Source organism: Danio rerio, chromosome 16, assembly GCF_049306965.1.
Source record: "Danio rerio strain Tuebingen ecotype United States chromosome 16, GRCz12tu, whole genome shotgun sequence".
Taxonomy (NCBI): domain Eukaryota; kingdom Metazoa; phylum Chordata; class Actinopteri; order Cypriniformes; family Danionidae; genus Danio; species Danio rerio.
Window position 1 is genome coordinate 39,906,798 of NC_133191.1, and position 18,580 is coordinate 39,925,377.

At 41.2% G+C, this 18,580-nt stretch overlaps 1 protein-coding gene across 4 annotated transcripts in view; it reads left to right on the top strand.

The window, feature by feature from the left end:
* The window catches only part of LOC101885930 (uncharacterized), a 57,607-nt gene extending 40,481 nt beyond the window's left edge, over positions 1-17,126 (top strand). For 2 of the 4 annotated variants that reach the window (XM_073926360.1, XM_073926357.1), the window contains 2 exons: positions 165-282; positions 352-438. Coding sequence is in view for 2 of the 4 variants with exons in the window: in XM_073926356.1 (XP_073782457.1) it covers positions 563-575; positions 10,275-10,430; positions 10,795-10,938; positions 11,079-11,204; positions 13,532-13,675; positions 13,804-13,929; positions 14,811-14,992 (891 nt within the window). In the remaining 2 variants the exon portion in view is untranslated. Of the gene's footprint in view, positions 1-164; positions 439-531; positions 576-10,274; positions 10,431-10,794; positions 10,939-11,078; positions 13,159-13,531; positions 13,676-13,803; positions 13,930-14,810; positions 14,994-15,131; positions 15,227-15,490 lie in introns of those variants that run through there. The other 2 variants (XM_073926356.1, XM_073926358.1) reach the window with 2 other exon arrangements.
* Positions 17,127-18,580: the final 1,454 nt, after the last annotated feature.

Sequence of the window (18,580 nt, forward strand, 5' to 3'; positions counted from 1 at the left end):
CAAAATATCTTCATTTGTAGATAATTAATGACAGAATTTCAATTTTTGGGTGAACTAAACCTTTAAGCAGCTGTAAGCCTCACAAATACGTAAAATTAATTGACTGAAAACTGCTTGAACTTTATTAAAACTGTTTGCACTAATATATTGTGTTAACTACACAGAGGCATGCAGCAGTGGCAACGTCAAAAGAAAGCTTCCCCTAAATCGAGACTAAAGGTTACTTTCTTTGGGGAAGCAGGCACAGACTCTGGTGCCCTACGCAAAGACAGTAGCTAACAGGTCATAATAATTTCGAAGAGGAATTTCAGATCAGATTTCTTTAATTACAACGTCATTTCTGTTGTGCAGTAATGTTAGCAGAGATCGAAGACCGATTGTTCATCTGTGGTGCAGACAAAAGAGGAAAGAGTCCCCTCTACAGCATTAACAGCGTAGGTCAGAATTACTTCAGGTGTGCAGTTTTGATTACAGGTTGTGAATCACATGTATTACTGTTGAACTATTGATGTCACATGCACTAATTTACAGATATTCTTATTTACCTTTCGGGACCTTGAACATGACAGAAGAAGGTGAGGGAACAGACCCCGAAATGCAGACGAGCTGAAGGCCGATATCAAAGCAACTTGGGCTACAATAGTACCTCAACTTTGTCGAAGGCCAATCGCCTCCATATTGAGGACATAATACAGTACATTAACACATTTTTCAGAAGGCCAGCGTGTGTTTAAGATCCTTTTTATTGGTCAAATGAAATATGCTAATTTTGTGAAATACTGGATTTGAGTTTTTTCATGTTTATCCATAATCATTTAAATTGAAACAAAAGATTGAAATACTTCATTTTGTGTGTTGTGAACTAATAACACATAAGTTAAACTTTTTAAAACAAATTATTCCAATGTTTTTGGCACATACCTGTAGTCTGACCTGTCACCTAAAACGTTTTTGCCATGGCAAACCCTACCAGGAGCATCAGCCCCCAAAAACATAGCTGTAGGATCACTCAGGCAGTGTTTCAGACACAATTTTCTTATTGCTCCCTAATCTCAAAATCTGCAAGAGTAGAGGGATTTGACGCGACCGCCATTTTTAAAAGTGAAATCGAATAGGAAGAAAATGGGAAGAAATCCAGAAGTATTGCTTGGAGTTACTAGGAACGTTGTGCACTTGGCTGTATATCTTATCAGGGAAGAGAACGTGACACAAATTTATCATTTCACTGCCTTCTGAGTGACCCAAAGGTCCGTTCTGAATGAACAGTGAAAATAAAAAGGGATGTCAGAGCTCATTTTCAGCTAAGGAAAATGCCACTAGTTAGCTAACCTTTCCCAAACACATTTTAGATGCCATTTATCAAACTCGAGTTAATAAAACAGAAATGACTGGCCGTGAAGGTCATCAGTTCACCCACCGCTGTTTACTGAGTGCAAACACAGATGAGGGATCCACTTGATGACTCGAATGATCTTCGTGGCTGCTTCACGCTTCAGTGTTCGTGTGTCTGGGCCCTGTCATACACCCGGTTTAAGGTGTGATGCAACTGTTGTTTGCTAGTTTCAGCTGGACATTTTGACATTTTGCAGCACGCTGTTTAAATAGCAAATACATTTGCGTACTGCTCTAAAAAAGGAGGTGTGCTGAGGCGCATTGTTGGCACGTTGCTATTTTGAGGAACTAAACTGTTCAATAGACCAGCTGAGAGGAGGTCTAAAGTCCAGCGCAGAGCGAGTCAGTTGTGCGTATTGCTTAAACATTGCTTAATACACACAGGATGTGCAGCAATTCGCAAATATCTTTACCAATATTATTTATTATATGCAGATTATATTTGTTTTATTAAAAACCAGCTTCGATTTGCCCACCTGTCAACTCACCGGGTTACATAGGCTGAAGCAGGCAAGCCCCCACAGTGTTTACCTGCTGCCATGAACTGAAGTCTAGGAGTTCTTGAGTGTGTTACTCTTAAAGAGACTGTGATGTTGTTTGATGCCTAATCTGCTTTTAATGGGTTACATTAAACTCACTGAATGATATTAAAGTGATGTTTACACACTATTTCTGCATTTTGAAATATCAGCAACAGCTTGAGGTTTGTGTTGTCAATGCAATGTTTACAGTTCTGGTCTTATACTTCTGGGTTTCTTCCCACTGCAGCCTCGCTTTGGTTCTTCAAAATGGTGACTGCGTGAAATAAGCGTATGGCAAAAATCGTATTAGCAGTGTGGTGCAAAATGTCTTTATTTATAGTGCCCGACCTTTTAATAGCAGGGGAACTGCTATAGAATGGCTCGTACCATCACAACGGTCAAGTATGTTTGACATGCTTTTCTCTCTATTTGCCACTTGCTTTTCTTTTCTTTTGCTGCCTGCTGTTCATTCAATCAACAAATTGCAACCAGTCAAGCACCAAAATCAACTTTCACTTCAAGTTGAGCTAAACCCTCTTTCGCTTGTATGAAACGCGCACTGTCATTGGACAGAAAGAAAACCACAGCTGATTAAAGCGGGAGTTTAAAGATCAGCAAAGCGACTCAGATGACAGGGACTCATTAGCTTTAGCTGATTTCTGTTGTAGAATTTCTCATCTGGGTTATCACTGTCTGTAGAGAAACGTTTTGCAGTTGAGGGGTGACGTTACTGCTGTCTGAATGTCCATCATCATCAGTCAGTCAAGTAGTCTTTATACATTTCCCGAAGGCGATTTGGTTGCAGCATACACGCATGTCACACATAATACTCAAAGCACATAATACAATACAAAATTCTACCCTAAATTCAAAAACGTTACAGCTGAGGGGATGAATGAAAGTTTAAACTGATTTGTTTTACTAATAGGAGTTCTGTATCGATTACTTAAAGGGAGAAGTGGCTATTTAAAATATTTTGAATGTTTTATATTTTGTTACAGACATACAGTGTCATCCTGCAACTGTTTTCAGCATATGAAATGTCCCAAACCCTATTCTGAACTTTCAGAAATGGGGGGAAAATTTTGTTTTTAATCTCTGGTAGTCATGTTGCTATGTTATATATGCATTCAAAAACATTCAGGAAAGGGTTTTATGTAAATTCAGACCACGAGTCCACATATATGGACACCATGTTTCAAGAGTTCACACTTAGCTGATGATTTACAAAGCTTATTTGGCATGCTGTCCCGGGAGAGAGCCCCGAGCTCAAGGGCTCCTCGAGCCCGGGGCTTCCTCCCGTTGGCAGAGCAAGAAGGGAGCCTGAGCTCGGTGGATCTCAGAACTCCCCTGCCGCTGTAGCTAAGGGAACGTAAGGAATTAGACAAGCTTGATTGTTAAGTATGTTGAATGTCTTTGGATGGTGGGAGGAAACCGGAGAGCCCGGGGAAAACCCACGCGGACACGGGAAGGACATACAAACTCCCCACAGAAACACTCACCGGTCCTATCGAACTAGGACCAGCAGTATTCTTGCTGTGTGGTTCACAGTGCTAACCACTGGACCGCCGTGCCGCCCAATTGCAGGTAAAGGAGGAGAATAGGGGAGGAGGGGGGTTTTCTTCCAAACGAAGATAAAGTGAACTGAAAACTTAGACTATTTATGGTGCCTTAGGGCTCATATGATTGGAAGATTAGTGATTAGCAAATACGAGACTGGACGTGATAAATCATAAGCACGTGATCCTCTCGAAATTAGTTTATGAATAAACTTCACTTCAAGAGTTCACACTTAGCTGATGATTTACAAAGCTTATTTGGCATGCTGTCCCGGGAGAGAGCCCCGAGCTCAAGGGCTCCTCGAGCCCGGGGCTTCCTCCCGTTGGCAGAGCAAGAAGGGAGCCTGAGCTCGGTGGATCTCAGAACTCCCCAAAATGCAGAAATTAATCGCTCGGGACAGCAGCCGCGTATTCGAAGAAAAACCCCCCCAAAAGGCAGGAAATTTAGAGCTATATCCGGCTGCTGGATATAATAGAAGGAAAGAGGTTAAATGCATGGGCATTAATTAGATAGGATTAATAAGGGTGAAAAGAGGATTCTAATAACTCTTGCAGGAGTTAGAGTTTGAAGGAACCCCTGCGGGGGTCATGGTTTTCGGGGTTGAGAAGAAGGGGAGAATAGGTGGTTTGAAGCAGTGAAAAGAGAACTTTGAGTGAATCTTGTGGGAGTTGGAGCTCTAAGTGACCCCTGCGGGGGCCAGAGTAGAGTGAAGGTATGGAGCAGTGAGTGGAGGAGAGTAGCTCTTACGAAAGATGGAGCTTTTGTGAGAGTTTGAGTTTAGAGCGGCCTCTGCGGAGGTTAGAGCTTGAGGGTAGGGTGTAGATAGGAGTGACCTCTGCGGAGGTTAGAGCTTGAGGGTAGGGTGTAGATAGGAGCGACCTCTGCGGAGGTTTGAGCTTGAAGGTAGGGTGTAGATAGGAGTGACCTCTGCGGAGGTTTGAGCTTGAGGGTAGGGTGTAGATAGGAGCGACCTCTGCGGAGGTTTGAGCTTGAAGGTAGGGTGTAGATGGGAGTGACCTCTGCGGAGGTTTGAGCTTGAGGGTAGGGTGTAGATAGGAGTGACCTCTGCGGAGGTTTGAGCTTGAGGGTAGAGTGTAGAAAGGAGTGACCTCTGCGGAGGTTTGAGCTTGAGGGTAGAGTGTAGCTAGGAGCGACCTCTGCGGAGGTTTGAGCTTGAAGGTAGGGTGTAGATAGGAGTGACCTCTGCGGAGGTTTGAGCTTGAGGGTAGGGTGTAGATAGGAGTGACCTCTGCGGAGGTTTGAGCTTGAGGGTAGGGTGTAGATAGGAGTGACCTCTGCGGAGGTTTGAGCTTGAGGGTAGAGTGTAGCTGGGAGGAGCAATGAGTGGAAGAGAGTAACTCTTGCGAGAGTTGGAGCTTGAAGCGACCTCTGTGGAGGTCAGAGCTTGGGGGTAGAGTGTAGATAGGGGGAGATAGGTAGCAGTGAGTGGAAGAGAGTAACTCTTGTGAGAGTTGGAGCTCTGAGCGACCTTTGTGGAGGTCAGAGCTTGAGGGTAGATTGCGGATAGGAGGAGATAGATATCAGTGAGTGGGAAAGAGGATTTGGATAACTCTTGCGAGAGATTGGGGCTCGGAGCGACCCCTGTGGGGGTCAGAGCTAGAGGGTGAGTCATAAGGAGAAGAGAGGTAGTTGAAGTAGAGTGAAGAAGTTTTAGCTTGAGCGGACCCCTGCGGGGTTTGGAGCTTGGAGAAAGAGTCTAGGCGGAAAAAGAATAGGTAACATCGTGAAGAAGAAAGGACTGTGGCCGCTATGGCCGAATCCTGCGAGAGTTGGAGCTCAAGGGGGCCCCTTCGGGTGTCTGAAGAGTCTAGACAGGAGAAACAAGATCATTAGAGGTAGAGTGTAAAATAGATTAGTTGGGAATGGAGTGTAGAGAAGAAAGGAACGAGAGGCTGAAAAGTAGGGTTATAAGGATAAAAGATTTGGAAAAGTTGGAAGAAGGGAACAAGCACAAATATAATACATATGTACAAACGCAGTAAATGCGCAAAGAACATGTGGATACAAACATCTGCATCTGTAAATAGCTATTGGTGATTGCAGAAGATGCTAACTGCAATGGCCCTTGAGGGAGTCCTTGGCAAACATGTAAGGGTGCCATGGGTGGACAATTGGGCTTCTGCGGGGTTTGGTTTGGATGACTCTTGCGAGAGTCGAGGCTCTGTTAGACACCTTTTTGAGTTGGAGCCGTGTGAGGAGGTGCTTGGGGGTTGGTTAAAGCCTGTTGGGCTTTCTTGAGGTGGTATTTACTGAGACGTATATAAGATTTGAAAGCTTCAGAAGACCAGCGACCAAGGGTCTGGATCTGATGGTGTGAGAGCCCGTTGTAGTGGCTGCGCCAATCCTGAATGAGTGGCTGGAAAAGGGCTCTGGGAAAAAACCTGATAGGCGAAAGATTTCTTTAAGGTGTTTTTGAAACCAGAATCGAGATACTGGACGGTTAGCGTCATCAGTAAAAAGCGGGGCCAGTGGGTTAGCCTCTTGAGATTTTCTAGGCTAAGAGGGTTTGGAATGGGCGTGTAGGTGAAGGAATATTGAAAATGAGGATAGAGTGTCCTCTCTGGAATTAATCTGTTTTGCTTTGTTTGATAAGGAAAGAGATAGTTTCCCTGTCTTGCAAAGCTAGATCTGAGATGGTGGGGTGGAGTAGAGGGTTAAATTTGGATGTAACTGTTAATTCAGAACATTTAAGAAACCCCCCCCCCAAAAAATGCTAGATTGAACATAGCATCTAAGGTGCGGGCTGTATGGGAGGAAATGTAACCTTTACAGAGGGTGTAGATGCATGAGGTAAGGATTTTGAGTGTAATGGGTTGTCTAGCATGGTATGGAATTGTTTGAACGAATTCCATGCTGTGAGGTATGCATTGAGGGTTCTGGGAGCTATTGCTTGTAGGATAAGAGATAGAGAAGTTTGATGAAGATTATGAAGTGGGTGGTTTATGGAAATATCGTTACTGAATAAGGAGGGACCGGCGTTGGGTGAGGGTCTGCTTCCGGGGCTAGTTGCCAGAATATCTGCAAAGAGAAATGAGAGAGAGAGTCAGCGATTTGGTTTTTTGCAACCAGATACATGTTCAGCAATCATGATAAATTGTTTTTTAGCAGATATCCAGATAAGGTGTCTTAAAAATGGCATAAGCGATTGGGAGTGGGAGCGCCCTTTGTTAATGCAATGCACTGTAGCTTCGTTATCGCAGTGAAAGAGAATGCTAGATGTAGACCATTCGTCCCCCCACAGGATGGCTGCTGCGATGATAGGGTAGAATTTGAAGAGGGCTGAAAAACATTGGTCTTTGGAATGGAATTACAATTGGGTTGGCCATGTTGAGACAAGCCAGTGTCCTTTATATTAGCCACTGTAACCTATTGGAGGGGCAGCGTCTGTGTATGTGTTGATGTCAATAGGGGATGCAATCAAGTCGCTGTAGAAAAAGGAACAGCCGTTCCATTGCTTAAGGAAAGAGATCCATAAGCAAAGTTCATCGCGACTGGGTTTGGAGAGAAAAATTGTTTCTTCTAAACCATGAACTGTGGTGGATAATTGAAGGAGGTGGGAAATGAAAGGAATAATGCGCATAGCGAAATTTAGATGGCCGAGAATTGGTAGGAGTTCTCGTTGTGTGCACATCTGTTTTTCAAGGAAATTTTGGGATAGAGAAATTATTCGATTGATTTTCTTTTTAGGAAGGGATGCTTGGAATTTATGCAAGTCTAGATTAATACCCAGAAATTCGATTGAAGTACTGGGTCCTTCCGAGATCAGCGAAAACCTGCTGGGTGATCGCTAGGTGTTTGGCTGGAGGAGATGACGGGGGGGAAATAAGGAAATCGTCTAGAAGGTGAATGAGGTATGGTATTTCGTAAATGTTAGACAGAATCCAGCATAAAGCTTCTGACATCATGTCAAATATTTTTTGGGCTGCTTTTGCATCCGAAAAATAGAATTGATTTCGCCAATAAATGCCAAAAGGTGCCAGAAGTCTGGGTGGATTGGCATGATTTTAAAGGTAGGGGAAATATCTTCTTTGGCTAGCCAGGTGTTACGACTGGCTATCTTTATGAGAGAGATCTCTTGATCAATGTCGTGGTAGTTAAGTAAATATTCGTCCAATGGGATAGTGCTGTTAATGCTAGGAAAGGAGCAATTGTGTTGGGACGAAAGGTCGACTACAAGGCGTTTTTGCCAGAACATTTTTGAGTAGCGACACCAATGGGGCTAATGCGCGAGATATTAAAAGGAGGAGCCTTGGAGTTCCAATCATGAAGTTGTTGTCGATTTCTTTTTAATAAGATAATCGACGGTTTCAGGTTCGGAGGTTGCAGACTGCAGGTTAGGACAGATTGGATAAAGTGAAAAATGAAATGTATCCTTTGTGAAGAGGATGTGGAGTGTAATAGGTTGGATGAGGGTCAGCTTCTGGAGCCAGCAGTCATGATCTCTAAAATAGAAAAAACAAAGAGAATCAGAAATTAAATCTTTGCAAAATAATACAAGTATGGCAGACATGAAAAATGTTTTAGTTTATATCCATGCGAGGCATCTTAATAAGGGCATGGGCGGCTGTAAATGGAAGCGCTTTTGATAATGCATGGTCCGATGACTTCAATGATACGATGTGCAAGGATGGTAGGGGTGGGTGTTCGTCTCCTAACGGGATGACAGATGAATGGAGAGCTGAGGACATGGGATATGGCTAGTCTGGTGGTCCTGGAAAACTGGTACCCCTTGAAGACTGAGCAAGTGAAGGGATAGTGAAGTTTAAATTTGTATTTATAACAGTCAAGTGGGAAGTTTGTTTCTTTGCCGTTTTCACATCCGACTGACTTGCTATATAATCTTATATGACGCTTGTAAATCAACACATGAGTCGCTGGCGTATTACAATTGGACTTCTGTGCTTGATGGCATAATGTTTTTCAATAGCTTGTTAATATTTACTGGTTGGGTAATAATCTTTTCAGAAGTTAAATGTCAAATGGAATTTTATTTTTATTTTTATTTTTTTTTTTTAACTAAATTTACAAGCGTGTCTGGCCTATTCATTCATAAGGTCTTTGCAACAGAGTCAAGAGAGAGGGCGGGACCATCTCCAGTCTTTTAGCTCATTGGATGGAGACGCTTATCTTTACAGCTATTGGCTTAAGGAGTTTCAGTCAGGCCATGCAAAAGGTGCAAAAAGCCTGGCGGCCATTTTGTTGATCAAATTCAACATTGTTTGTGGCTGGAGCTGCTGCTCTGCTGAACACATTCCAGCAAACAATCTGTTAAACGATGGATAGCATGTGTACTGCTAGGAGAAGGTGAGGGTTCCGTTTTATTGCAATAGCTTTGGAGTTTTGGCTTATATCTTGCTGGGAAATAAGGTTGAAGACACAGCAGATGCGTTGTGGAGGCTCTTTGAAGTGGAAGGTTTTGGTGTTGTTGTTTAAGCTGTTGATGAAATTGTTGGAGTTGTAGTTGTTTGAAATGGTAGCAATAGTAGTTGTTGTTGTTGTTGTTGCTGTAGCTTGTATATTGTAGCTTGTAGATTGAAGCTTTTAGATTGTATATTGTAGATTGTAGCTTGAAGCTTTTGTAGCTTGTAGCACTTGTAGCTTTTGTAGTTGATGAGCAGAGCAGAGCGTTCTTCCAAATGAAGATCCTGAAGATTGTAGCTTGTTGCTGCTTTAGTTGTCCATGCTGGTTTAGAGTTGGTTCTTCAACGGAGCTAGCTACGGTGAAGCTGCTTCTTCCAAACGAAGATAAAGTGAACTGAAAACTTAGACTATTTATGGTGCCTTAGGGCTCATATGATTGGAAGATTAGTGATTAGCAAATACGAGACTGGACGTGATAAATCATAAGCACGTGATCCTCTCGAAATTAGTTTATGAATAAACTTCACTTCTCTAAAAGTACATCATATCAAAAGATGATACTTAGATTTTTATTCTAATTAGGTTCCATTAAGCCCAAATAGCAAAGAGAAATAAAAAAATGCATGTAAAAAACATCTTGGCCCTTAAGAGGATATCATATATAATTTAAAAAAAAGAGTTAAAGTTTTAAATGAAAAAAATGTGGTCTTTTGTCATTTATTGAGAAAATAAACTGGCAAGCACATTGAACTTTCCTCAGTCAAAATTTGTCCTTCTAAAACATAATAATATTAATAATGCAGAGCTTCACTTTTTGAAGGTTTATGGATAACAAAAATAGCCCAATTAGTATTAATATTACCTTGAACATGGGCCGCTTTTGGCTTCAAAACCTTCATAGTGTTTTTTTTCTTCTTCAAGAATAAGGTCCAAGATTCAGAATAAACGTTGGGCTACTTGTAGTGAAAGATGACTTCACTTTTGTCATATTGTATGTTGTCTTGCTGGATGAGGATGTTTGACTCATGAAAAATATTAGTTTGCATACTGATTAGCTGAAGTCACACTGATGTGACGTCAACAGATGATTCGGCTTTTTTCAACAGGTTATTTTCACAATTTATGATGGTGTAGCAGCCAAAATAGGACAAATGAGGTTATGTATAGGACAAATTCTGTACTATCCCCTCCCCCCACACTCTGGCTACGGGCCTGAAATATGACAGAAGCATGAAATTATTTACAAACTTGCTGCTGTAAATCTGAGTGTTTGATATTTATAATCTGCACCGCTAAGAACTTAATTTGACTATTTAAAAGGTGATTTTTTCTCAATGTTAGGATTTTTTTATGAAATATTGACAATAAAAATCAAGATTGAGATTTAGAGTTTATTGTTCGTTGTGTTTTAATCCACAGTAGGAGGAAGAGGAGTGAAGAGGAAAGCGGATGATGATTTTCACAGTATTTTAGGTGAAGGCAAACCATACGCTCTGCGGAAACGTATCAGAGTTGCAGAGCTGGAGAACACAAGAGACACAGAGATGAGCAGCTATCAAGAGAAAACCAGCTCAGGTGTGTCTCCATCAAAACTTGTACAGCTTCAGCACCATACATTTATCACCACTGAAGATTCTGAAACATGAAGCAGGGTGCAAAGTGTTTCACTCAGTTAGCTGCTAAATCCAGTGAGCATGCGGAGATTTTGGCCACTAGGCAACAATACAGTGTCTGGATCAAAGTGATTGATTTATCTATTATGGCCAAAATCAATACAATATTATATTATGATCATGCTCCATCAAGTTGAACACTTTCTACTGTAAACATGTCAGAACTCAGATGTTGATTTGAACTTAATTCGGGCACTTTAAAGGGGATTTTCTCAATCTTTATATTCTGAAGAGTGTATTGTTCATTGTGTTGTCATCCACATTAGGAGGAAGAGGAGTGAAGCGGAAAGCGGATGATGATTTTCACAGTGTTTTAGGTGAAGGTAAACCTTATGCACTGCGCAAACGCATCAAAGTTGCTGAGCTGGAGAACACAAGAGTGGACGCCGACACAGAGGCGTCCAGCTCAGGTCAGTCCACTCTTTATGACTGGAGAAATACTGGAAAACTGGAGCACTGCTGCCATTCGTTAAATCCCAGAGTAAAATAAATGCCAATTAATGAAATAATCGATTATTAATAATTCATTATTGACTGTAATCCACATCAGGAGGAAGAGGAGTGAAGAGGAAAGCGGATGATGATTTTCACAGTGTTTTAGGTGAAGGTAAACCTTATGCACTGCGGAAACGCATCAGAGCTGCTGAGACGTCCAGCGATGAGAACAGCAGCTCAGGTCAGTCTCCCGTTACAGAATCACACTTTTCTACAGTTTCATCACTTAAAATTCATAATACAGAGGCAAGCTGCAACTCTTAGCTGCTGACCGAGGGTGCGTCTCGCTATTAGTTTTACTCGATCTTAGTGCGGCATTTGATACCATTGACCACAATATCCTCATAAATCGCTTAAAGTCTACAGGTGTCCAGGGACAGGCTCTACAATGGTTTAAGTCATACTTAACTGACCACTACCAGTTTGTGAATCTTAATGGACAGCCTTCACAAATCTGCCCAGTAAAGTATGGGGTGCCTCAAGGATCAGTTTTAGGCCCTTTACTGTTTATAATTTACATGCTACCTCTGGGAGACATTATTAGAAGACATGGGATCAGCTTTCACTGCTATGCAGATGATACTCAATTATATATTTCAACTAAACCTGACGAGACGTCTGAACTTTCTAAACTAACTGAGTGTATCAAAGACATCAAAGACTGGATGACCAACAATTTTCTTCTCTTAAACTCCGACAAAACAGAATTATCACTTATTGGGCCTAAATCTTGCACACAGCAGATCTCGCAACTCAATTTACAATTAGAGGGATACAAAGTTAGCTTTAGCTCTACTATAAAAGATTTGGGTGTCATATTAGACAGCAATCTAACTTTTAAAAACCATATATCCCATGTCACAAAAACTGCCGTCTTTCATCTGAGAAATATCGCTAAATTACGAAATATGCTATCCATCTCAGATGCAGAAAAGCTAGTCCATGCTTTTATGACTTCGTGACTGGATTACTGTAATGCTCTATTTGCTGGCTGCCCAGCATCCTCTATTAACAAACTTCAATTAGTACAAAATGCAGCAGCCAGAGTTCTGACCAGGTCTAGAAAATATGATCATATCACCCCAATTTTATCCTCCTTACACTGGCTGCCTGTTAAGTTTCGTATTGAATTTAAAATATTACTTCTCACCTATAAAGCTCTAAATAATCTAGCTCCTGTTTATCTAACCAACCTTCTGTCTCGCTACGAACCAACTCGCTCTTTAAGATCTCAAAATTCAGGGCTTCTGGTAGTACCTAGAATAGCAAAATCAAGTAAAGGAGGTCGAGCCTTCTCTTTCATGGCTCCTACACTCTGGAATAGCCTTCCTGATAACGTCCGAGGCTCAGACACACTCTCCCAGTTCAAAACTAGATTAAAGACCTATCTGTTTAGTAAAGCATACACTCAATGCATCACCTAGCGGGTTCCACACTGGCTTCTGCATCTTGCTTATATACACTATGAACAGCAGCTATGCTAATTATTCTCTTTATTCTCTATTTTCACCTGGGGATACTCATCCCGAGGTCCTCAGATTAGGCGGAGTCACTGATTGGATCCAAGACCAGCGACGTGATGATCCCAAGGATTCCATATCTGGGACCAGGCCATATCCTGAGCTGCTGGTGCGCTGATGGTCGTAGGGAGTGGAGAACATGTGTCTGATTCCAGCGACGCTCCAGGGACAGACGAGTCTTCATTGAAGCCATCTTCCAGCATAAACCACGGCGAATGAAGTTCTGCACAAGACTTTTGGCCAGTGGAGAAATTAAAATGGTCGTGCCCAACTGAGTCTGGTTCTCTCAAGGTTTTTTTTCTTCACTCCCATCAGGTGAAGTTTTTTTTCCCTCTCCGCTGTCGCCACTGCCTCGCATGGTTCAGGATTGGTAGAGCTACGCATCGATGAATTTGCTCTTCAGTGTTTGAACTCTCAGTAATGATTATATCACACTGAACTGAGCTAAACTGAACTGAACTGAACTTAAACACTAAAACCTGAACCACACTGTTCCAGTTACTGAACCACACTGTTCCAGTTACTATGACCATTTATGTGAAGCTGCTTTGACACAATCTACATTGTAAAAGCGCTATACAAATAAAGCTGAATTGAATTGAATTGGCAGAAATACACGGTATGTGTGAAAATTATCCACTTTGTGCCAAAAAATCATTCAAATAGGGCGACACGGTGGTGCTGTGGGTAGCATGTTCTCCTCACAGATAGAAGGTCGCTGGTTTGAACCTCGGCTGGGGCAGTTGGTGTTTCTGTGTGGAGTTTGCATGTTCTCCCCATGTTGGCATGGGTTCCCCCACAGTCCAAACTATTTTCTACAATGTAGATTGTGTCAAAGCAGCTTAACATAGAAGTTGTAGTAAATTGAAACTGTCAGTCCAGTTTTCAGAGTTGAAAACAAACGTGAAAAAGCTTCATTACTGGCATAAAAAATAAATGATTCTTAAGATTAGGAGTGTATTGTTCATTGTGTTGTCATCCACATTAGGAGGAAGAGGAGTGAAGCGGAAAGCAGATGATGCTTTTCAGAGTGTTTCTGGTGGAGGTAAACCATCTGCCCACCGGAAACGCATCAGAGTTGCTGAGCTGGAGAACACAAGTGTAGACGCCGACACAGAGGCGTCCAGCTCAGGTCAGTCCACTCTTAATGACTGGAAAACTGGAGCACTGCTGCCATTTGTTGAATCCCAGAGTAAAATAAATGGCAATATTGAAATAATCGATTATTAATAATTCATTATTGACTGTAATCCACATCAGGAGGAAGAGGAGTGAAGAGGAAAGCGGATGATGATTTGCAGAGTGATTCTGATGGAGTCAAACCATACGCTCTGCGCAAACGCATCAAAGCTGCAGAGACGTCCAGCGATGAGAACAGCCGCTCAGGTCAGTCTACCGTTACTCTTCTACAGTTGTATGAGCATATATATGTCAGCTTAAAGGCACAGTGCACGACGACACAAAGCAGCAGAGCTTTTATTATGCCACAGTCCAGCGCGTCTGGTTCTTCAGCTCGTGATCACGTGTGCTGTTTTATCAGACTAAATAAATGTTGGGCTTCTGTTATAATGCTGCTCTGTGCTGTCAAATAAAACACAAACATATTAAAACCTCGCTAAACAAACAGAGCAGAAATAGAATGAATGAACAGCAGGCAGCAAAAGAAAAGAAAAGCAAGTGGCAAATAAAGAGAAAAGCATGTCAAACATACTTGACCGTTGTGATGGTACGAGACATTCTATAGCAGTTTCCCTGCTATTAAAAGGTCAGGGCACTATAAATAAAGACATTTTGCACCACACTGCTAATACGATCATTAGCATGAACACACACACTGGCTGTGTCTAAAATCACACTCTTCCATACTAAATAGTACATTAAGACAGTATGTGAGCCGAGTAGTATGTCTGACCTCACAGTATTTGACAAACAGCATGTGAGAAGTACCCAGATGACCTACTACTACTGGAGAGATTCTGAAGGGTGCATCCAGTGGACACTACACTGTCCCATAATGCACTGCGAGATCATTCATGAATCACTCCTCTAGTGGATTTTGGAGATTTTGATAATAAAAGTCTCACATAATGTGCCTTTAAACCTGTGAATGATGCAGTATTGTGCAAAGTATTTCTCAGTAGAGCTTCATGACAAAACATCTGGAAACTAGTAGCACTGCTGCCATTTGAACAGATCCCCAAATACAATAAATGCCAATTAATGAAAGAACTGATCATTAATAATGCATTGTTGACTGGAATCCACAGAAGCTCCAAGAGCACTGAAGAGGAAGGCTGGATGTCTGGATCAGGACACAGTTGCTGCAAAACGAGTGAAAACAGCCCAGATCCAACATGGCGGCAGCAGCAAAACTGCAGCAGAAGACAGAAGTTCAGCTAAAGACAGCAGCTCAGCTAAAGACAGCAGCTCAGCTAAAGACAGCAGCTAAGGTTTGTCTTCTGCCGTAATGTTTTCTGTCTAATCTGCAGGGTTTTGTTTTATTTTTCAGAGTTTTACAGAGTTTTCTCACGATTAGATTGAGCAGAAGAGTAACAGGAGTGAGCAAATGTCATAAATGTTTTCTCCAGGATCTTTACTTGACAGATATGTGCTTGGGAAGAAGCTGGGAGAGGGATACCATGGCACTGTCTATCTGGCTACACGGAAATCTGACGGCCAGAAGGTAACATTCAATTTTCCTTTGTGTGTGTGTGTGTGTGTGTGTGTGTGTGTGTGTGTGTGTGTGTGTGTGTGAGTGTGAGTGTGTGTGTGTGTGTGTGTTTGTGTGTGTTTGTGTGTGTGTGTGTGTGTGTGTGTGTGTGTGTGTGTGTGTGCGTGCATGCGTGCGTGTGTGTGTGTGTGAGTGTGTGTGTGCGTGCGTGTGTGTGTGTGTGTGATCAGACATCTCTCTGGTTGAATAAGTTTTGACTTTATGCTCTCTTTGCAGGTTGCCAAAAAATTGTGACTAAAAAGCTTCTGGGAACGCGGTACCCGATGGTAAGTTTGCATACTCTACTGAAAATATCTGAAGAGAAGTGATGAACTCCATGTTTAGTCATGCTTTCACTAAGCTTGCGTTTCTGCTCATGCAAGTAAACAACTTGTTGTGTTTGTTGCGATGGGCATTGTAGCTGTCCACTCAGGAAATACAAAGCTAATGTTGTTTTCAAGTCATACTTGTATGTGATTTTGACCGAATATTCAAAGTAACGTATCATGGTAAACAACATAGGGAGCGAGTCACAAGTTGGCAATGAACGAATTTGCGGCTATAACACCAACTTTACCTCAATGGAATAGAAATATGGGATGAAAATAAAGGAAGCAGATGCAGATGAAAATGTACGTTTGCGCACAGGTGGAGCAGTTGTAGGTTGTTGTGTTGTTGTTGATTCTGATTCAGAAAAACTGAACGCGACGCACATCAGCAGGAAGGTCGACCAAAACACAAGAAACTGCCCCATAATGTGAAGAATTGTACGCTTTAAACAGCAGAACACTGTTGACTTTATGTCTGGACCCTAAACTCTCCCTTCAACAGATTAAATACTCCCAAAAAATACTGCAAAACTCCGTTTAAAGGAACTAAAGCCGTCAGATGATCGACGCTGACTAAACACGGAAACACAGCAGCGCTGCGCCTTCACAATAAAAGTCCCGCGCGCACGACACTTAAAGGGATAGTTCCTAGCAAGAGAAAACTTTTGTCACCATTTATTTATTGAACATTTATACATTTATTACCTCTGTTAAACAAAAATATGTATTCTGAATAATGCTAGAAATCGGCAGGAAAAAATACTATGGAAGTCATTGTCTAGCAGTCTGTCTAGCAATGTTTAGCCTAAATGTGTTTAACAGAAAAAAGAAACTCAAACATGTTTTGAAGCAAGTGAAGATTGAGTAAATGACGACAGAATTATCATATCTGGGTGAATATTTCGTTTAAAGTCTGCATTAAATCAAAATGTTCAATGTTTATGTTGCTAGCATATGGCTAGTCTTAAAATAAACAAGTTAATCTGTGCAAATGAATCCACTGAAAAGTTTGTTTTGTGGATCTTTAATCAAAATCTGCCCATCGGCTTCTTTTCTGAAACGGCGATTCTTTTCTGACGACTCTGACTGGCCAGGTTATGTCCGAGTCCAATCAAAACTGGACTCGAGTCCTAGTTCGATTACCCCAATACAACCAAAACCCCTCTAAAACCAGCCTGGTTGACTAGCTAAAACTAGCCAACCAGCCTAGGCTGGTTTAAGCAGTTTTTTTTTTTCAGTAGCAGTCTTTGTTTTCATGAATGAATTATTTTTGTTCCAGTTTGTGATGTTTTATTCGATTTAAAACCAATTAAATTATTTGCTCCTGTTATAGTTTGAGCCAAAAATATGTCAGATGGGCATAAATATACGCCCTTTATGTTGCAAAGTTTAATTTCCAGATTAAAAAACTAAATTAACCATATAAATGAATGTCTAATTAATGTCAAACGTCAAACTAACTTTATTGCGGTTTACGACCTGGCTAAGCACAAATAAAAAAAAAACATTCATGTTAACCTTATACATAAAATAATGGTGCACCTAAAAATAAAAATTTAACATTCATGTCATTTCAAATCTGGATGATTTTCTTTCAAGTTATTTTTGCAGGATGTCTGTAATGCAATAATATATGTATATATATATATATATATATATATATATATATATATATATATATATATATAATTTTAGGCTGGATTACTGTAATGCTCTGTTTGCTGGCTGCCCAGCATCCTCTATTAATAAACTTCAGCTAGTACAAAATGCAGCAGCTAGAGTTCTTACCAGATCTAGAAAATATGATCCCCTATCACCCCAAAGTTATCCTCCTTACACTGGCTGCCTGTTAAGTTTCATATTGAATTTAAACTATTACTTCTCACCTATAAAGCTCTAAATAATCTAGCTCCTTTTTATCTAAACAACCTTCTGTCTCGCTACAATCCAACTCGCTCTTTAAGATCTCAAAAGTCAGGGCTTCTGGTAGTACCTAGAATAGCAAAGTCGAGTAAAGGAGGTCGAGCCTTCTCCTTTATGGCTCCTAAACTCTGGAATAGCCTTCCTGATAATGTCTGAGGCTCAGACACAATCTCTCAGTTCAAAACTAGATTAAATACCTATCTGTTTAGCAAAGCATACACTCAGGGCATCACTTAGTAGGTTTCCACACAGGTTTCTGCATCTCGTTTATAAACACTATGAACAGCAGCTACGCTAATTATTCTCTTTATTCTCTATTTCCACCTGGGTATACTCATCCCGAGACCCTTAGACTATGAAGCGCCACTGATTCGATCCAAGACCAGCGACAAGATGATCCCAAGGTTTCCATAATCCTGGACCAGGCCGTTTCCTGAGCAGCTGCTGTGGTGATCATAGAGGAGTGGAGAGCATGAGACTGATTTCTGCGACGCTCCAGGGACAGACGAGCCTTCGCTGAGGTCCAGCTTCTCCAGAGCCTTGACTGCAGCTCTGCACAAGACGTTTGGCCAGTGGAGAAATGGTTGTGCCCAACTGAGCCACGTTTCTCTTAAGGTTTTTTTTATTCTGACCTTTCCCCAATTGGTGAAGGGTTTTCCCTGCCGCTGTCGCCACTGGCTTGCATGGTTCAGGATCTGTAGAGCTGCGCATCGATGGATTTGCTCTTCAGTGTTTGGACTCTCAGTAATAATTATTAGACCACACTGAACTGAACTTAAACTCTGAAAATTGAACTGACACTGTTTCAAACACTATAATCTTCTATGTGAAGCTGCTTTGACACAATTTAAATTGTAAAAGCGCTAGAGAAATAAAGACGAATTGAGTATATATATATATATATATATATATATATATATATATATATATATATATATATATATATATTTATGTTAAATATAGATATTTATTGTCAGCATCAACAACATCTCTTATACAGTAACAAATGCTTTAAATGGGCTTTAATGCATTTATTACTTTTTAAAGGCTGTAATGAACTGAATTGCATGAATGA